Source organism: Mus caroli, unplaced genomic scaffold (assembly GCF_978045245.1).
Source record: "Mus caroli unplaced genomic scaffold, Mus_caroli_1 scaffold_12, whole genome shotgun sequence".
NCBI lineage: Eukaryota > Metazoa > Chordata > Mammalia > Rodentia > Muridae > Mus > Mus caroli.
This window is the reverse complement of record NW_028227267.1, coordinates 116,104,914-116,126,227: the sequence shown is the minus strand read 5'-3', so window position 1 is coordinate 116,126,227 and position 21,314 is coordinate 116,104,914. Positions and strand designations below refer to the sequence as shown.

General features: G+C 42.0%; 1 protein-coding gene across 1 annotated transcript in view; it reads left to right on the top strand.

Annotated features, from left to right (window-relative positions):
• The window catches only part of Uggt2 (UDP-glucose glycoprotein glucosyltransferase 2), a 135,993-nt gene extending 115,507 nt beyond the window's left edge, over nucleotides 1-20,486 (top strand). The window contains exons 35-39 of the mRNA XM_021181642.3: nucleotides 448-608; nucleotides 1,559-1,673; nucleotides 5,508-5,624; nucleotides 8,430-8,556; nucleotides 18,174-20,486. Coding sequence (XP_021037301.1) covers nucleotides 448-608; nucleotides 1,559-1,673; nucleotides 5,508-5,624; nucleotides 8,430-8,556; nucleotides 18,174-18,196 — 543 coding nt within the window. The 3' untranslated portion in view covers nucleotides 18,197-20,486. The remainder of the gene's footprint in view (nucleotides 1-447; nucleotides 609-1,558; nucleotides 1,674-5,507; nucleotides 5,625-8,429; nucleotides 8,557-18,173) is intronic.
• Nucleotides 20,487-21,314: the final 828 nt, after the last annotated feature.

Genomic DNA, 21,314 nt, shown 5'->3' with positions numbered 1-21,314 from the left:
ATACACATTAAATAAATAAATATTTTTTTAAAGACTGAAAAATTAAAACACGCTAACATTTTCATTTAAGCTACTTTTTAAATCAAGACTGACTTTATGATTCAAATTAATATTTTCCAATATAAATTTATACGTTGAGGAACTAAGTGTTGTAAGCTATTGTGATAGTTCACCCCTTCCCGAAACATATGCTTTATAAACTAGCTTGCCTATAAATGATATCACTATGTATTCCTACTGGTAAGACCACAATTATTCAGGTAAAGAGCATAAAAGTGTATTTATTTTATTTGTAAGAACAAGGAGGAAAAATTAATGTGTATGATGTTGTACAAGAAATGCACCTGCTGTCTCTGTGCACTGAGGCAGTAACGTGAGATTCACATGGGAAGAGTCTGTGCCGCTGTGCAGTCTGCACTGTACAGAGACACTGTTCTCATTCCTTAGATCGTGAGACATGACCTAAAAGAACTTCGAGATTTTGATCTGGGTGGAGCTCCTTATGGATATACTCCGTTTTGCGATAGCCGCACTGAAATGGATGGATATCGTTTCTGGAAAACAGGATACTGGGCATCACACCTTGTTAAAAGGAAATACCATATCAGGTAAGATAGTGCGTGTTCTCTTCATGACCGATCATCGTGTACACTCACCCTCATAACTGAGCTGCATCTGTGAAGCCCCTGGTGTACATGAACTCTTGAGAAGTCTCTCACAGTCTTGATGCCCTGTTGTCTGTTTCATAGGTAAGGAAACTGAGGCAGTCCACGTTTAGTGACCTGCCCAGGCTTTCCATGGCTAGCACTTAGTTGAACCAAGAATTAGAACCAAATGACTCCAGTTAGGTCCAGGAGTGTACACCTAACTGCTGCAGGAAGTAAGTTTGGTTTGTCCATTACAAAGTGCAGAAGCTGTCTTCCAACAGTTACTTGTTTATAGGGCTATGAGTTTCATGAAAACCTGAAGATGTTTGAGATGACCCTAAAATACATAGATCTTTCCATAGTTATACAAAACCTCAAAGTAGGCAAAAATACCAGAACACTGGACTCAAATTTCTGAAAGAAATATTTGTAGCCCTAAGGTATCCACTTTAGTTTGCTTTCTATTGCTATGGTAAACACCATAACCAAAACCTACTTAAGGAGGAAAGAAAAGTTTGTTTGATTTTGCTGCTTACAGTCCACCATAAAGGGAAGTCTGCACAGGAACTGCAGGCAGGAACCTGGAGACATGAAACACTGCTTCCTAGCTCACTCTTTCTTCCATAGCTTGCTTTTATAACCACAGACCACCACCACCAGCACAGGGATGGCACCACCCACAGGGGTCTGGGCATTCCTACATCAATTATCAATCAAGAAAACACACCACAGACTTGCTCGCAGGCCAGTCTGATGGAGGCATTTCTTTACTCATCCCCTCTTCCCAGGTATGATTGGGAATTCTCAAGTTGACCACAAAACTAAACAACACAGCCTGTGTAGCTAAGCACTGCTATAAAGGGGAGAGCTACAGAAGCCACTCGGACTACTAAGGAGTGTTCCTTTTTCAGTGCCTTGTATGTGGTGGATCTTAAGAAGTTCAGGAGAATCTCAGCAGGTGACAGGCTCCGGGGCCAGTACCAAGCTCTCAGCCAGGATCCAAACAGTCTCTCAAACCTCGATCAGGCAAGTCAACTTTTATGACAAATTTTAATGACTAAGTATATATTTGTGGATAAAATGTTTCAGTCCTTCATACAGAGTTGTTTCCTTACCACCTCTTTTACAAACTTATTATCTTTATACACAAACCTCTACTTACCCAGAGCTTCCTGTTTGAAGCTCAGAGTAGTTCTTATCCTAGCACTGTTCTCACTTTTCCCTTCCCAAATCTACTTATTCCTCCTTCTCTGATCAACCTGTCTCATTTCCATCTCTAAGACCTGTCTCATTTCCATCTCTAAGACCTGTCTCATTTCCATCTCTAAGACCTGTCTCATTCCCTTCTCTAAGACCTGTCTCATTCCCTTCTCTGCAGCCTGTCTCATTTCCTTCTCTGTGGCCTGTTCCATTTTCTTCTCTGTGACCTGTCCCATTTCCTTCTCTAAGTCCTGTCTCATTTAGTTGCCTTCCTGACCTTCATTCCAGTCATGACATACAGTCCTTTACATGCAATAAGGCCCCCTGTCCCTCTCATCTCTTTCGTGTGCCCATTCATCTTCAACAAAACTCATTCTCCAGTGTCCCTGAAGACACCTGTAAAGTGGGAATTTCTGGGTTCTTCGGAGACTCAGTTAAGATGTAATGTTTTGCTGGAGCAGAGGTGAAAGAATGTTTTACAGAAGCAAACACAGGTGACGTTTAGGAAGAATATGAATATGACCTTACAGACAGTGGGAGCTCAAGCTTTGCTCTGCCCTTCTAATCTTTGCTGATGACAGGCATGTATTGGTTCACCTCACTTTGTGTTGTTGAGCTTTGCTTGTGGTGACGTCATAAACAGAAACTCACCAAAGAACTTGACGTGAGGTTCCTGTAGCTTCTTGATGCTTCCCTAGACTTGGGCAATTGGCAAGCCTCTCAGTTTCTTCTGGATTGACCTGTCCCTGCTGGTTCATGTGGTGTCTGTCCAGTGGACTGGACTGCAGCTGCTGGTTCGTGTGTGGTGTCTGCCGAGTGGACTGGACTGCAGCTGCTGGTTCATGTGTGGTGTCTGCTGAGTGGACGGGACTGCAGCTGCTGGCTTGTGTGTGGTGTTTGCTAATGGACTGGACTGAGAAAGACGAAGATTGGAATCGCCCCAAAGAACTCTTTCTGAACAGGTCTACTTCCTCTGGATCATAATCACCTTTCTTTCCCACTGCCTCTGAGAGGTGGGGGCTGGAGGGGAGGTTAAATTCCTATTAAAGGTTGTGAAAATACATGCTTACCCACCTGACAAGCACCTTCCCCTCACATTCCATTCAATTATTCATCATTGCCCTAAAATATTTCAGATAATTTAAGCAGATATGAAAGACAATGCAACCAAAATTCCTTACTATTTCTATTTACTAAAACCATTCATATTCATTTAGAATGCTTTAATTCTAGCTACAATATGTGTGTATATGTGTGTGTACCCATGTGTGTATGGTTGATTTTTGGAGAAGAAATAAAATAGGAAAATGTGGTAGAAAGGAGTGCAGAATGGCCAGTGAGGTTAGGGTTTTCAGTGTAAAGTAGGTACCCATTTGTTCCTGTGAAGGCCGAGTTTGAGTCGGTTTCTTATGGAGGCCAAAGAATCACTCACATTGCTGTTCCCAGTGCTGAAAGTGGGCATTTTGTGTTTGAGGAATATACGGATCTTGGTTATTTCTTTCGAGATTAAATGCATACCTACTTGCATGTATACATTACCCATGGTCTTGTACATGATATTCATGGCTTTTTTTCAACAGACCGAACCCAGGAACAATTTTATATTAGATGTCTACTGGTACATAATACCTTAGTGTAAAGCCTAGTAGCAAAAATAAAAGGCTGTTTGTATGTGTCAGGAGTCTGAGCAGGCACAGCTGGCATAGCTGGATGCTCCTTTGCACTTATCAGCATCAACTCCTTTGGTGCTTGATATCACAAGACCGTCCCCTGAGTTGTAGAACTTCTTCAAAAGCCACTGCACTACTTATTCATTCCTCTCCCAGCTGTGGGCTGTAAGCAGTATTTGCCAGATGGCCTTATCACCAGGGCACAAAAAAGGTCAGAGAAAGAGGGAAGACCAACAAAAATGAAGAAACAGTCTATAATGTTCTTGGTTTTGTTGCTTTAACACATTGATTTTTACATATTAATGGGATTCAATGTGGTATTTTCAACAATATTGCCTGACTGAAGCCAGCTTCCCTGCCTTTCACTCCTGTTTGCTCGCCCTTGGCTGCCTTCCCAGGCTCTAGTCCATCCTCCTCTTCAGGTTGGACTTCATTAGTTCCTGCACATAAGGAAAAGTGTGAGATGTTGATCTCTGTACTGATGGCCTGTCTCACTTAATATGGTGTTCTCCACCTCTCATGTGCTGCAGACGACAGGATTTCACTTTTCCTTGTTTCTCTACTCAACTTTTTTATTTTCTTTTATATATACATGATTTTATATATACAAAATATAGAAACTCCATATGAGATACAACATACTTGCCTTTCTGAGACGGGCTTAATTTGTTTAGTGTGATGCTCTCTGGTTGTAGTCATTTCCCTTCAGTATAATATACTTCAATATAATTTCCTTCTTCCTGTTGCAAGTGATGTCATTTCCTTCTTTCACTGATTTACAAGATCTTCTGAATAACAGTCCTTGCAGATAACAGTAGCTTCCTCCCGTCTTTTCAGTCTACGCATTTCCATTCCCTTTTCCTGATTTACTACACTTTTCTAGGACTTCCTCTAAGGTATTTAGTAGGACTGGTGGGAGTGGAGCCCTAAAATTCTGAAGCATCGGATACGTCGGACATCTAATGCAAAGTACTTCCATTAGGTAGGTATTTCGTTCGCCTAGGTAGTATGCTTAGAAATCTACATTTCTAGGAGAAGGAAGGACTCAATGACTGGCACATAAATAGATTTCTCAGTAACAATACACTAAATCTCTCTAAAAGACTCTTTAGCTACTAGGCCCATTTTTTTTTTAAAGATTTATTTATTTATTATACATAAGCACACTGTAGCTGTCTTCAGACACTCCAGAAGAGGGCGCCAGATCTCGTTACGGATGGTTGTGAGCCACCATGTGGTTGCTGGGATTTGAACTCTGGACCTTCGGAAGAGCAGTCGGGTGCTCTTACCCACTGAGCCATCTCACCAGCCCCATTTTTTTTTTTTAAATATGCTTGAAACCATGTGCCAGCAATCCTTGCTTAGAAAGCTTGAGCATGCAGAACCGGGAAATTGTTTCCGCAACATCTTTACCAACAAAGCGATAAGAGTGTGGCAAATGTGATGATGCTCCACACAGGCACTGAGTGGGGTCTCAGAGGTTAGGAAGTTAAGTACTGCTCTTCCAGGCGACCTGGGTCTGTTCCCAGCACCTACAGTAGTGGCCTATAACTGCCTATAACTACAGTTCCAGGGGAAGCTGGTGTTCTCTTCTGGCCTCAGCAGGCACCACTTCCATGCAGATAGACAAAGCACCCATACACATAAATAAAGGTAAATATTTTTTAAATTTAAAAATGAGGTAAGCAACAAGAGCGGCACATGTCAGTACTGGTTGTGTTATATCCTGGTTCTGATATCAAGAGAGTCGAGAGAATGAGGCTGTGCAGAGCAGGCAGCTGAGTGCTGGTTCTCAGACCTTCCTCTTCCTCTGATTCTGGATGTGGTTCTTGGTCATGAGTTCATATATGATGTGACACAAAATTATTAGCTGCAGTTAGGCATGTGAATCTTAACATTTGGAGAATCTGAAATTGGATGGATTTTTATGATAATATAAAGTTTAAATGGCAACTTCAATCAGTCTCTAGCATATTGTTTTGTGCCATAGGATCTTCCCAACAACATGATTTACCAAGTTGCCATCAAGTCTCTTCCTCAAGACTGGCTGTGGTGTGAAACCTGGTGTGATGACGAATCTAAACAAAGAGCCAAGACAATCGATCTGGTGAGCGCCTGTGTCCTCATTTGAATATAAACCACACAGAATGTTTGAGGTTAAGTATGTTGTTTAACAAGTCACATGGCACGCACATGTTGCCTTACTTGCCAAGCTTTGTCTCTTACACATTTAATAAAGAGCTGTGCTCAGGGTCCCTAAGCTACCCGAGCGTGTGCTGGTTGTAAGGACAGAGGTATGAAGGTAACCCACGACAAAGATAAATTCAAAAGAAAGTGCAAATGGAACATGTGAGACCCAGGGGATCTGTGAGAAGAGCATGTCTGTGAATCGTGGGTAGACAAGAGAAAATGGGAGTTTTCAGTCAATCAGTATACTAGGGATAGAGAATAGGCAAGACCAAAGGAGAACTTTACCACAGTATATTATAGATAAAACACCAGCTCCTTTATACAAGCAGACCCATCAGAACAAAAGCATATTTCTCAGCAGATATTTTAAAACCATGAAGGCTTTGAACAATGTCTTTCAAACTCTGAAAGGCCACAGCTGCCAAGCCAGAATACCAAATCCATCAAAACTTTCAAAACTGAAGGAGGGAGAAAAACTTTTCTGAGATCTCTTTACTGGATTGTCTACTGGATAGAAGAAGTTAAAAGGTAAACAGGAGTTGGGAACACATCTTGAATCCTGAAGTCCTCCCTCTTGGTAGGCGTTGGTGATGTGTCGATATCCAAAAGAGGGGCTTTTGGTTTTGGATGACAGGTCTCACCTAGCAATAGCCGTTGCAGTAAATCTCCTCCCAGAAAAGCCCCGGCAATGAGAACACAACACACTTAGTATGAATACAAGCTGTGCGCCTAGACTGGGCAGATCTACCACTACACTACCATCTTCCACATCTATGAGACCCCTTAGAACTTGCGGTTTCTCCAGGCCATGTGCTTCTGCTCCACTTTGCTTCCGCTTCCTCCTCCTCCTCCCCCTCCTCCTTCTCCTCCTCTCTCCCCCATTTTCTTCTTCTTCTCTCTTCCAACCTTCTGCTCCACCTTCCCTTTATCTGCCCAATCATCAGCTTTCCTTTATTTTACAAATTAAGGTGGGAAGCAGGTGAGTGCTGACTCATTCCTTGTTCTCAACCACTCACAGGAGAACAGAATTGACATCAAATATAATTAGCCCCAAGGCTATCCACAACACAGAGAAAAGGATAACGTGAATTTTAGTGTTGGCGCAATTAAGCTCTTTTTCAGAAACATTTAAAAATTAAGGAACATGGGGCTAGAGAGAGATGGCTCAAGGGTTAAGGTGGAAAGCATCTACAGTATTTGCCAAAATATCACAAGGATGGTCTCTAGCCCAGTTGCCAATACTGTTTGCTTCTGAAAGCTCTTGAGCAAGGGCTACACAGTCACATTACTTCCAGGACCCTACCAGGAGGCCCAGTAATTCCCACTTTCAATGTCCAACCACGTTCTAATCCAAAGTCCCAAAGTGTTCCATACTTCTCCAAAAATCAGATAGGACAGGCCTGTCACACCAACAGCCAGCCCCCTGGTACCAACTGTCTTACCTGTCTATGGCTGTGGTAAGACACCATGTTCAAGTCAACTTAGAGAGAGAAAAAAGCATTTACAGGGGGTTTTACAGGTAGCACAGTGTTAGAATCCATGACCATCATGGCATGGAGCATGACAGCAGTCAAGCAGGCAATCGCTGAGAGCTCATGTCTTGTACAAGCACAAGGCAGAGAGAGCTAACTGGGAATAGTGTGGGCTTTTGAAATCTCAAAACCCATCCCCAGTGACACACCTCTGATAACCAGGCCACACCCCCTCATCATTCCCAAACAGTTGCACCTACTAGAAACCAAGCATACAAGTACATGAGCCTGTGGGGGCCATTTTCATTCAAACCACCGCATGAGCTTAATAGAAAGAGAAAGTAAAGTTTCTGGTAAGGGCCTTGGAAAATAGGTTACCACTGAGCTGCTAGTCAGGGCATTTTATAAAGGACATGTGCTTGGGCTGTGTTCTAGTATGCCAGGTTGGGCCATCCACAAGGTGTCCAGCTGCCTCCTCTCAGTTTCTGTCACATCCTTACTTAGAGCTCCCAAGCAAGGGTGGGAGATAGCATACAGCTGTTCAGCAACGGCATTTCCAGAGCTGGCTTTGGGCTCGCTTCCCTGGCCAGCCATATTTTCTCGACAGTCATCATCTGTAGTAAACTGAAGCACACGATTGCATCGCTAAGATCTGAGTCCAGGCTTGTCTTCCAGTCTTAGTGATCCTCATTGAGAGAGTTGGGCAAGACTCCAGTGTAATAAAGATTGTTGTGGCATAGAGCAGTATAATCTTCATTAGGCAAGAGTAGACAATTGCCAGAGAAACTACTGCTCCAGTCTACATAGAAGCATGTCTGTATTACGTTCTCTGAGCTGTATCAATGTTAGGCCTTTGCTTTGTGCAGGTGAAAGACAGGTCTGTCTTAGAGCAGAAAGGGACAGAGTGACGGGATGCATTCCATAGCAGAGCGCATGGTTGTTCTTTACCAGAAAGCGTCCTGGTATGTTCTGTTCTCAGACTTATAATCAGTAGTTAAATTCATGTTGTTCTGCGCCTTCATTTCACAGCCTTTGATGATAAAGATGTGGACAGGCCAGCCCCAGTGTCCGATAGGCTGGCTCATATGCAGCCACCCAGTACAGAGTAGGCTGTGTTTTTCATGGTGGTGTTATACCATGTCTGCCTCGTGACATACGACGGCCCCCAAGAGTTTCCTGTGTTTCCTGGAATGGGGTCTTTATTGTTCTTGTTGTTTCTCTTTTACTAACAAGTTTTGTTTGAATTTTAGTGCAATAATCCCAAAACAAAAGAACCCAAACTAGAAGCTGCTGCAAGGATCGTCCCAGAATGGGTCAAGTATGACACAGAAATCCGGACACTATTAGACCATCTTGAAAATAAGAAGAAAAGTGCGAGTAAGTGCTTGTCCCGCAGTAAGTGCTTGTCCCGCAGTAAGTGCTTGTCCCGCAGTAAGTGCTTGTCCTGCAGTAGTGCTTGTCCCGCAGTAAGTGCTTGTCCTGCAGTAGTGCTTGTCCCGCAGCACCGTGTGCTGGCTGTGCTGTGCTGACGAGCTCAGGCTGGTCACAGGCTGCTCTTAGGGAGCCCACTAAGTTATGTTAGGGTTTCAGTAAGAACGTATGTGATGGGATTCAGACTTCATTTTAGGGACTGGAGAGGTGGCTCAGCAGTAAGTGCACAAGCTGCTCCTGAGGGCACTCAGGTCCAGTCCCCAGCACCCACACGCTGGTTCACAACCATCTGTAGCTCCAGATCCAGGCGTCCTCATGCCTTCATCCAGCCTCCATGGACACTTCTCACTCACATGGCACACACAGAAATATGCAGGGAAAATGCACACAAAAAGTCAAATCTATAACCCTAATACATTTAAATTTTATTTTACATAGACTAAGCTCACAAGTTTTTAATAAAATGTATATAAATTGCATATACTAATGACTTTCTCTGCAACATTAAGACCACTTAAGACAGAATACAGCTTTAATTTACTTATTTATGTCAATGAGTAGTAGATTTACTAAAACAGAGAATAGAAATAAAAGAAATTTTATTTCTAAGATTATACTGAATTTTCCAAATGTGAAAGTCCAAACAAGCCCTCAAAACTAGAAAGAAAAAGTCATACATAGCTCACAGAAAACCTCTTCTCCCACCTTGGGAATTGTCATTTTTGACCCACACTTCCCTTGATCAGACCTAATATCTTTAGTCATGAGTTAAAAGTCTTGGACTAGATTTTCTCCCACTTGTATTTAAAAGTTGACATTACCTTAACATTTTTTTCACCCAAACTAATCATTCAACAAAAGTGTTTGTCTTTCTAGGAACTTAATCACTTCACCCAGGGTATCTAATGTGTGCCATTCGTTGAAAATTAATACTTATTCTCTCAGCTCTCCCCTCCCCCAACTGCTCCAAGACACACACACACACACACACACACACACACACCCCAGCACACATACACAGAGAGAGATACAGAGACAGACAGACAGACAGACAGACAGACAGACAGACAAACTCCACTTCTTCGGAAGAGAAAGACCTCCCAGGGATTTCAACATGATTTGAACAGTCATAGAGAGATGCAAAATAAGACTAGGGACCTCCCCTCTTAAGGCTGGAGGAAAAAGATCCCAAGAACAGACAAGAGTCAGAGACACCCCACATGCACTCCCAGTGCTGTGTGAGTCCCACAGCAAGACCAAGCTACAGAAGCATAACGTATATACAGAGGACCTAGATCAGACCCATGCAGACACTGGCTTGTGAGCCCCTATGAGCCCTAATTAGATGATTAGCCATGTTATCCTGATGTCCTGGTGTCCTGAGTCCTCTGACTGCTACACCCCTTCCACCCTTGGTTCTGAGTTTGTGCATCTGCTCTCACCAGATGTTGGAGGAAGCCTGTGGTAATGGTTGGGCTAGACACTGATCCATGAGTGTAGCCGAATATCATTAGGAACCCTTCCTTTGACCTTTTTGCCAGTCATGTTTGGTTCTGCTCTGGGTCTCTGGGCCATCCAGTTTCCATTTCCTGGACATCAGGCAGTTTTAGGCATGGGCTCTCAGGGTTAGGCCATTTCCACAAGCTCTGAGCCAGCCACCATTGCCCCAGCACATCTTGCTAGCAGGACAGGTTGTGGGTCAAAGGTTTTGTAGGTGGTTGGTATCCCAATAACTGGATGCCTTGCCTGATTACAGATGATGGCCATTTCAGGTTCCGTATCCCCCATTACCAGGAGTCTTCACTAGGGTCACCCTCATGGATTCCAGGGAGTTTCTATTACACCAGGTTTCACATTTCACACACCCCCCCCAAATCCTCCCAGTTCTAGACATTCCTCCCTAGATTCTCTCCCTCTACTCCTCCCCCTGCACCAGACCCCTCATCCCTACCCACTGAAGCTCACCTATGAAATCTATTCTATTCCCCCTCCCCAAGGAAAGCCTTGTGTCCCCCCTTGAGCCCTCCTTGTTACTCATCTTCTCTGGGTGTGTGGATTGTAGCATGGTTGTCATTTACTTCACAGCTAATGTCCACTTAAAAGTGAGTACATAACAAGTTTGTCTTTCTCTGTCTGAGTTGTCTCACTCAGGATGATCTTTTCTAGTTCCATTCATTAAACTGCAAATTTTATCATGTCATTTTAACAGCTGAGTAATACTCCAATGTATAAATGAATCTCATTTTTTTATGCGTTCTTTGATCGAGGGACATCTAGGTTGTTTCCAGTTTCCAACTATTATAAACAAAGCTGCTATAAGCATAGTTGAACGTCCTTGGGGAGTCCTTTGGATGTATGCCCAAGAATGGTATAGCTGGGCCTTGAGGTAGATGGATTCCCAGTGTTTTGAGGAACTGTCATATTGATTTCCAGAGTGGCTGTACGAGTTTGCACTCCCACCAGCAATGGAGGAGTGTTCCCTCTGCTCCACATCCTCGTCAGCATGAGCTGTCACTTGTGTTATTGATCTTAGCCATTCTGGCAAGTGTAAGATGGAATCTCAAAGTCATTTTGATTTGCATTTTCCCAAGGAATAAGGATGTTAAACATTTCTTTGAGTGTTTCTTAGCCATTTGCATTTCCTCTGTTGAGAATTCTGTTTGGATTATTTGGTTTGTTGATATCTAGTTTTTTTTTGTTTTGTTTTGTTTTGGTTTTGGTTTTTCGAGACAGGGTTTCTCTGTGTAACAGCCTTGGCTGTCCTGGAACTCACTCTGTAGACCAGGCTGGCCTCGAACTCAGAAATCCGCCTGCCTCTGCCTCCGGAGTGCTGGGATTAAAGGTGTGCGCCACCACGCCCGGCTTGATATCTAGTTTCTTGAGTTCTTCATACATTTTAGAAAGTAGACCTCAGTTGGTTATGGAGTCGGTAAAAATCTTTTCCCAATCTGTAGGATGCCTCTTTGTCCAGTTGATAGTATCTTTTTCCTTACAGAAGTTTTCAGCTTCATGATGTCCCATTTATTAGTTGTTGATCTTAGTGGCTATGCTGTTCTCTTTGGGAAGTTGTCTCCTGTACCAATGAGTTCAAGAGCATTCCTCACTTTCAATTCTGTTGAATTTAGTATCTAGTTTTAGGTTGAGATCCTTGATTCACTTGGACTTGAGTTTTGTGCAGGGTGATAGATATGGATCTCTCTGAATTTTTCTATATGCAGACATCCAAATTGTCCAGCACCATTTTTGAAGATGTTGTCTTTTTTTCAATATGTATTTGTGGCTTTTTTATCAAAAGTCCAGTGTCTATATGTATGTGGACTTATGCCTGTGTATGTCTTTGATCTGATTTATGATAATACTATGTGGTGTTTATCACTGTAGCCCTGTAGTGCAACTTGAAATTGGGAGTGGTGAGGCCTCCAGCAGCTCTTTTATTGTTCAGGGTTGTTTTAGCAATCCTGAGTTTTGTTGTTGTTGTTGTTTTGATTTGTTTTTTTTTTTTTCCATATGAAGATGAGAATTGTCCTTTCAAGGTATGTGAAGAATTTTTCTTTTTTTTTCTTTTTTCTTTTTTTTTTTTTTTTTTTTTTTGGTTTTTCGAGACAGGGTTTCTCTGTGTAGCCCTGGCTGTCCTGGCACTCACTTGTAGACCAGGCTGGCCTTGAACTCAGAAATCTGCCTGCCTCTGCCTCCCGAGTGCTGGGATTAAAGGCTTTTTCTGGAGTTTTGATGGGGATTACTTTGAATCTGTAGATTGCTTTTGGTAGGATGGCCATTTTTACTTGGTAGTCCTACACAGGTTCATGAGCATGGGAGGGATCTCCATCTGAATTGTTTACTTTCTTTCTTTCTTTCAAGACTTTCTTAAAAGCTCTTGTCATACAGGTCTTTCACATGCTTAATTAAAGTTACCCTGAGATATTTTCTATTCTTTGAGAGTATTGTGAAGGGTGTTTCCCTAATTTCTTTCTCAATCTGTTTGTCATTTGTATATAGGAGGGTACTGATGTTCCATTTTTGTTTTGTTTTGTTTTGTTTTTAATTAGTCTTGTATCCAACTACTTTGTTGTAAGAGTTCCCAGTGGAATTTTTAGGGTCACTTATGTGTATTATTATATTAACTGCAAATAGAGATGATTTGACTTCTTTTTGTCCAATTTGTTTTGTCTTGATCTCTGTTAGTTTTCTTATTGCTGTGGCTAAAACCTAAGGAGCTATATTGAATAGCTAGGAAGCGAGTAGGCAGCCTTGTCTTGCCCCTGATTTTGGTGGAAATGCTTTCAGAGTCCATGGAGAGATCAGGTGGACTTCTGATAGTTCTGCCTTTGTGTGCTACTTGGCCTTTTCCCTTGCAGCTTTTAATATTCTTTCTTTGTTCTGTATGTTTGGTGTTTTGGTTATTTTAATATTCTTTCTTTGTTCTGTATGTTTGGTGTATTGGTTATTATGCAGTAGTGGAGAGGCTGTGTGAGGACTTTCTTTTCTGGAACAATCTATTCGATTTTCTGTATGTTTCTTTATAGGCATCTCCTTCTTTAGTTTAGGGAAATTTTCTTCTATGATTTTGTTGAAAATATTTTCTGTGCCTTTGAGCTATGATTCTATTTCTTCTATTCTTATTATTCTTGGGTTTGATCCTTTCATGGTGTCTCAGGTTTCCTGGACATTGTTTCAGGAATTTTTAGGTTTAACATTTTCTTTCTCCATTGTATCGATTTGTTTTATCGTATCTTCCATGCCTGAGATTCTCTCTTCCATCTACTTTGTTCTGTTAGTGACGCTGTGTCTGTAGTTTCTGCTTGCTTACCGAGATTTTCCAGTTCCAGTTCCCTCAGTATGTGTTTTCTTTATTGCCTCTCTTTCCATTCTCAAGTCTTGAACCATTTTATTCATTTCCTTCTACTGTCTTTTTTCTTGACTTTCTTTAAGGGATTTACTCATTTCTTCCATTTTTGTTTGTTTGTATTTTCCTTGATTTCTTTAAGGGATTTATTCACTGATTCTATAAGGACTCTGTCATCTTCATAAAGTTGGTCTTAAGGTCTTTCTCTTGTGCTTAAGTGGTGTTGGAATAGCCTGGCTTATTTTTGTAAGATAGCTGGACTCTGGGGATGATGTCTTGCCCAGGATATTGTTAATTATGTTCTTACTACTGGCGTCTAGGTGTGTAGCTTTGAGGGGATTATAGGTGCCACCTTCTGGGTTGGTCATCGTTGGATGTGTGTTTGTTGTCGTGTTTTATCTCTGGCCTTCTGGTCTATATGGTGTGTGGTTGAGCAGGGGGGTCTCTGCCTGAGTTTGGGGCTGGAGATCTGGTGGCCAGTGTGGCCTCTGCTTGAGTTGAGGGCTGGTCTAATGGCAAGTGTGACCTGTGGTTGGGCAGGGTATATCTATCTGCCTACGGCAATCCAGAGAGTGCAGATGGTTCAAAGGTGTAGAAGGTTCGAGGGTGTGTGTCCCCCCTGGACTTCTGATGAGTATGGCCTGTGGCTGGACAGTGGGTGTGGTGCCAGAAATCACACTCAGAACTTAATACATGCCAGATACACACTCCACTACTAACCTGCACCCCAGTTCCACTTCCCAGCTAAACAGTAGATAGAACACATATGCCCACGTTTCATTTATCTTTTCTGCCTTGACAACTGGGCTGTTTGTATTTCTTAGCTATTATAAATAATGCTGCTCTGGGCAGTGAAGTATCTCTTTGAGACTCTACTTTCAATTCTTTTGACTATGCAGAAATGAAAGTTGATGAATCAAGTGCTAGGTGTTAAATTTTTGTTATTCTCTATACTATTTTCCCTATTGTTACAAGTAAACCCGTTTTCTGGCTCCACCCCATCCTCACCAATGCTGTTCCTTGTTGGAAGGTTTTAGGTTTTGTTGCTTTTCTTTCTTGGCAGCTGCCACCTCAGTCTCACTGGGGGTTTTGTTTACATTTATCTAAGTATTGATTATATTGAACATCTTTTTCTATATTTATTAGCCATTTGTATACCTTCAAAGACAGACTTGTTAAAATCTTCCCCATCTTTGAATCAGTTTGGGTTTTTGGTGGTAGTGGTTTTGGGTTTGGACGGGGATGTTGTTGTTGTTGTTTGTTTGTTTGTTTGTTTTTGTCATTGAATTCTGAGAGTTCTGTATTTAAGATTAACCCCTTATCACACCTTACCACATAGTTTGTGCATATGGCTTTCATCTTTTAGATTACATTTGAGAATGTGCTGTTTAATGCAGTTTTTAAGTTTGGTGCATTTTTTGCTTTTATTGTTTATGCCTTTGGTTTTATAATGGAAGAAACCATTGTCAAGCCCAGTGTCATTCCATTCCATTTCCATGCTTTCCTTCAGGTCTTTAATATATTTGAGTTAATTTTGGTATGTAGAGTAAGATATTGACCAACTTTGCTCTTTTGCATAAGAGCATCAAGTTTCCCCACGTCATTTGCTGTAGAGGCAACCTTTCCTCACTGACTGAGTACCTTGTTATGCTGTAGAGGCTATCCTTCCTCACTGAGTACCTTGTTACTCATATTGAAGAGTAGTGGATTATATGTGTGGGTTAATTTCCCATCTTTCTTTCTGTTGTCTGTCTTTGTGCCTGAGCCATACTGATTTGATCATTGTGATTTCATAATTCAGTAACCTTGTCCTTCACAATTGTTTCTCAGGTCCCATGAGAATCCATGGGAATTTTTGAAGGAAATGTTGGCGCTATTTTAACTTGTTTGCGTTGAATCTGTGGATTGCTTTAGGAGGAACAGAAGTCTTGAGTATAGCAAGTCTTCCAGTAATGAACAGGAGATATTTTTGTTTTCCTTTTATTACGTTGGCAATTTGAGGGGGTAGATTTAGATATTCAAGTGCTTTAATTTCTCACATAATTTTCTTCATAAGTATTTTATTCTGAGGATGCTACTGTAAACAGAACTGTTTTCTTAATGATATATACCTAATTAATATTTTTAATTTTCTCTTCCTTAAGACAATTCTTTGATTTTATCTTCAGTTCTTCTGTTGGTGTTTAGAGAGTTAACCCCTTGCTTTATTTCCAACAAGTCATTGGGCTTTTTTCTATTTGCTTTTTTGAATTTTACTTTTGTTCTGATTTTATGGTTCCATTGACTTTTCAATTATCACTTGGAAATAATAAATCTTATTTAAGTATTACTTTGGTTCTCTTGGTTATTGGTTTGCATGTAGTAAGCTGGTTTGTGTAGTTAACTTGCCTTTTGTCATTTTCTTCAAAATTTAAAGCTTCCTTGATATTAGAATATACTTAAGAACAACAGGGCTGGGCAGTGGTGGTGCACGCCTTTAATCCCAGCACTCGGGAAGCAGAGGCAGGCGGATTTCTGAGTTCGAGGCCAGCCTGGTCTACAAAGTGAGTTCCAGGACAGCCAGGGCTACACAGAGAAACCCTGTCTCGAAAAACAAAAAACAAAACAAAATGTGGGAATCTCTGCTTTCTCCTTCACTTTGTAAGCATTTTCCTTCAAGACTAGGGTTACATATGGGACTTTGGAATACACAGCCCTCCATAGGGCATCTGTGTCATGTTCCTCCCCTCAAGAGGCTCTGCAGGAAGAATTGGAAATTTATAAGAGTCAGAGATAGAAACAGTTCAAGGAGACACTGTTGTCCACATGCAAGGCATTGCATATATTAGCTCACACTGTAGGAACTGTGACAGCATCCACAAGACTTCACAAATGCACAGAACCCCAGCTTAGACCGGGCATGGTGGAGCATGCGTTAATTCCAGCATCTAGTGAGCTCATTGTCAGCCTGGACTACATAGTGAGTTCCAGGACAGCTAAGACAATCTATATAGAAAGACCCTGTCTCTAAAAAAACCCAAAACAACAAAAATCCCAGCATGGAGAGGGGAAAGTGGGCATGAAGTCTCACCCTTAGCTGGGGAGCTATTGGTATTTGATAGCTGGGGGGAGGGTATATTCTTCTTTAGTGCTCTGATATGGTACACACTCCAGGGCAGGCCCCACAGCCAAAGGGAGCTGGGACCACAAGCCGGACTGGAATTGATCAACAGTGTTAATGACTTAATAAGCATGTTTCAGTTTTCCTCTTAGCTATTAGGTTTACTTAACAAGCTTCAGGGGCACAACTGAGCAATATTACTGTTTTGATCCTCTAAGCTAATGTGGCTACCTCCTAGCCAGAATCCCCAGGATACTTAATTTTAGCACTGATCTGGCTCTCTTGCCTCTAGAGTTTCTCATGAACTCTCTCCCTTGTCATCTCTACTTCCTCTCTCTCCTGCTCCGCCCCTGGCTGGAAGGAGGTCCAGCCCTAGTCCAGCCCCTGCTTTGTCATTGGCTGATGAGCTAGATTTATTGACCAATCGGACTAATGTTCATACTACACTGGGACAGGAGAGTCTCTGGATTGCAATCAGATATCAGAACACAGAAATCAGCATTTAAATAATACAAGAATAATCTTTATACAAAGTTCAATAACACTATGCCTATACAGTGGATTCCACCTTTTATCTTGGAATAAACACCTGCCTCTCAGTTTCTCTCTGATGTAGAAGGATCGGTGTGTAGTGATAGGTCTGAGTTTAGCACAGACCCTCTGCACCCATCACTTCCCTGGCTGACTTCTGCTGAGGTTCTCTGTTGAGCGCCCCATGCCACCATCAGAAAAGACAGCTTAGCACCCTGGCCGTGTATTCTTGACTGATGTGTATATGTCAGCACAGGTGTTTTCTAGATCAAGATGTACAAAACTAAGGTATACATGGTCCTTTTCTAATACAGGAGGACAGAGCATTCACACTTACACCAGGTACCATACAGATGCAGGTTCAAGTGTAATAAAGACGCCATAGCTCCAAAGGTCTCCTGTCGTCCATACTGGTGTAAGTGTGAATGCTCTGTCCTCCTGTATTAGAAAAGGACCATGTATACCTTAGTTTTGTACGTCCATCATAGTAATGGCAGGCACATTGTGCATGGTGCATAATCTGCCTGTATTATTTTAAGGCTTATTAATTATCTTAGTACACTGTAGCTGTCTTCAGATGCACCAGAAGAGGGCGTCAGATCTCATTACGGATGGTTGTGAGCCACCATGTGGTTGCTGAGATTTGACCTTCAGAAGAGCAGTCAGTGCTCTTAACCACTGAGCCATCTCTCCAGCCCCTGCCTGTATTCTTAAAGACCTCTGTCTAGTATACTTAATTTTAAGTAGCATGGGGTTTTAATCTTGTCTTATTTGATTATATAGTATTTTAATGTGATTTCACAAAATGCTAATTACGTGTGTGTGTGTGTGTGTGTGTGTGTGTATTCACTTCCATAGGCTTGTGTGCATTCACATTTATAGGTGGTTAAAAAGACGTTTATGGTGCATGATAATGGGTACCAAAATGTACAAAGAGCTATCCCCACAGTGAATGACAACATATAGATAATACATTAATAAGCAAGATTATCTGTCAAAATTTAAATGTTTTATATTCCTTGCTGACATTTTAGGTTAATTCTGTATTTTGAGATTTCAAATACTAAGCCAACTTTCCATTCCCTGCAGTTTCAGTTCATGATGAACTATAGCGCCGGTCCAGAAGATGAAACGTGATAAAAATCTGCCACCTGCTGGAGACCTGTGGAACTGCCATGACTAGTAGGCCATTTCATTCAAGTTGTCATGAGGTTGACTGCTCATAAGCTTTATTTAAATACATGGAAAGTTGTAAATAACCTCATTTATGTGATTGGTGGACTAGTCCTCTTCCCAGCGCTTAAGGTGCCGCTGCTGCTGCTGCTGCTGCTGCTGCTGTTGTTGTTGCTGTTCTCACCAGCTAGTTTGATGTTGTCAGATATCCTTGAAGGTTTTTGAAGGTCCTTGTTGGTTTACTATTCCAGTTTCAAGTACACCTATATCTCCTTACTCAAAAAATGCATTTAAAATTACAGAAATTTGTACTTTTTAAGAAAAAGAACTCATAGCTTTCTCTGAATTATTTAAAAGCAAGCCCATTTTATACTTTAACAATCATTAAATGGAAGTCATATTGCACTGTAATCATTTATCTTAAGTCATAGATTTTAATCTTGTGCTATATTTATGTTCTTCTGAATGTTTGGTAGGCATAAGCCATACTGTATGTTTATTTAAAAGGACTAGATATATATTTCACAGAAATAGGGTAAAGGACGTGAAACTGTGTATGCCTATAGAAACTAAGTAAAAGTTTTCCCTGCTGTGTTTAAATAAATAGGAATACTAAATATTTTTAAACTACTCAAATACTCTATATTTATAGCATCTTGGGACTAAAACATACCTCAGTGTCCTTTAAATGCCATCCGCCCAAGTGTGATCTAGATGTATAACCTGTAGCCCCTTGGCTACATGTGTGTGCTGGGCTGTATACATCCCAGGGATAATTCTGAGTAAGGCCCAGCATGGCAGCAGATGCAGCATCATGCTGCAGTAGGAAAAAAATGGACACCTCTGACAGGTCCCATGTAACCATGGGAATTCCTCCTGTTTAAAAAGCTCTCCAGATCCTTGAGAAACATCTCATAGAGCCTCGTGGCTGCCCAGTTCCTTACCTAGAGATGGGCTGGCTCATCTCGGGGCAGGTGTGCACACAAGTTCCATACTGAGACGGAAGCTCTCTGTGCCCTGGCTTCTTTCAGCTCTTCAGAATTAAGATTGTAATCCTGAGTATCTGATGGTGTAGCCTATAGAGAACTTGAAAAATACACATATTTATCCATTCTCTGTGACAAAATATCCAAAATAAACAGTTTACGGAAGAAAGGGTTTTTTCACTCAGGATTTCAGTCCATGGACACTTTCCCACATTGCTTTGGGCTCCTCCCTTATGAGGGGGAGGAGGCTCACCTCAGCACTGCTGGGAACCAAGAGATGAGAGAATGGGACTAAGGTCTCTGTGCCCATGAGGCCATGCCACCAATAACCTTCTTTACTGGGTTTGATCTCTTACAAGGTTCTATCTCCCGCTTCACAGTAGCACCAAAGAAGGCTGGTAGGCGGCCTTTCAGCATGGAGCCTTTAGGGTCCAGTTACGGTCCAAACCTGAACAATCCCTTCCCCTGGCCATTCCACTCATTCCAATTGACAATACCTTCCATTCCCTCCTCGCTCACTGTATTACTTAAGACATTTCAAATTATATTGCAATTAATTTCTGACATAAAATATCAGATGTGAAGCTGGGTGGTGGTTGTGCACACCTTTAATCCTAGCACTCAGGAGTCAGGGACAGGTGGATCTCTTGAGTTCAAGGCAAGCCTGATATACAGAGAGAGTTCAAGGACAGCCAGGCCTACACAGTGAAACTGCCTCTGGGAAAAAGAAACATTTTTTGATAGCTTCCTTTTCTTGTGATTTGAAAGATTAATTTACATGTCTCATTTCTAGATGAGTAACATGCTGGAAAATCCAGATTTTTGAATTATGTCTTTCTTTGCAAGGCTATTTTTTAATAAAATGACCTGGGTTGGATATTTTTATGTCAAGCTGACAGAACCTAAAGTCATCTGAGAGGAGGGAGCCTCAATTTAGAAACTGTCCTTATAAGATGGGGCTGTGGGCAAGCCTGCAGGTAAATTTTCATGAGATTGATAGTGGGAGGGCCCAGCCCATTGTGGGTGGTTCCACCGTCCCTAGGCTGCTGGTCCTGGGTTCTGTTAAGAAAGCAAACTGAATAAGCCATGAGGAACCCTTCCATTGCCTCTGCATCAGCCCCTGCCTTCGGGTTCCTGCCATGTGAGTTCCCATTCTGAAATTCTTCAGTGAACATTGTGAGAGTGTAAGCCACATAAACCCTTTCCTCCCCAACTCGCTTTGGTTATTGTGTTTCATCACACCCATTGATAACCCTAACTAGGACAGAAATCGGCACCCGGAGTGGGCTAACGCTGTGGCAGACCTGACCACATTGTCTTAGGGGAAATGACTAGAGGTTTTGGATCGCTGAAGTGGTCTCGGAGGAAGTGTTCCCCGTGTCACACACAAGCTGCTTTCTAGAGGCTGTACAGCCTGCTGGTAGCCAAGCTCAGTAATGTCCATCTCTTGCTGAAAGGACCCAAATATAGCTGTCTCTTGTGAGACGATGCCGGGGCCTAGCAAATACAGAAGTGGATGTTCACAGTCAGCTATTGGATTGATCACAGGGTCCCCAATGGAGGAGCTAGAGAAAGTACCCAAGGAGCTAAAGGGATCTGCAACCCCATAGGTGCAACAACATTATGAACTAACCAGTACCCTGGAGCTCTTGACTCTAGCTGCATATGTATCAAAAGATGGCCTAGTTGGCCATCACTGGAAAGAGAGGCCCATTGGACTTGCAAACTTTATATGCCCCAGTACAGGGGAATGCCAGGGCCAAAAGAATGGAAATGGGAGGGTAGGGAAGTGGGGGGCGCTATGGGGGAGTTTTGGGATAGCATTGGAAATGTAATTGAGGAAAATATGTAATAAAAATATTAAAAATTAAAAAAAAGTAAAAAAAAAAAAAAAAGTAATGTCCATCTCGCAGGTGCTGCTCCTCCTAAAGACATGGAGTGGTCAGGAGAGCAGCTGAGGCCTGGCACCATCGAGGGCACCGGAGAGGCTAAGGAATGTGCAGCCCAGATGGAGCAGAGACCCGTGTTTTAGAGTCAGCAGTAGCATGGGACAAACAGCAACAGCAACAGC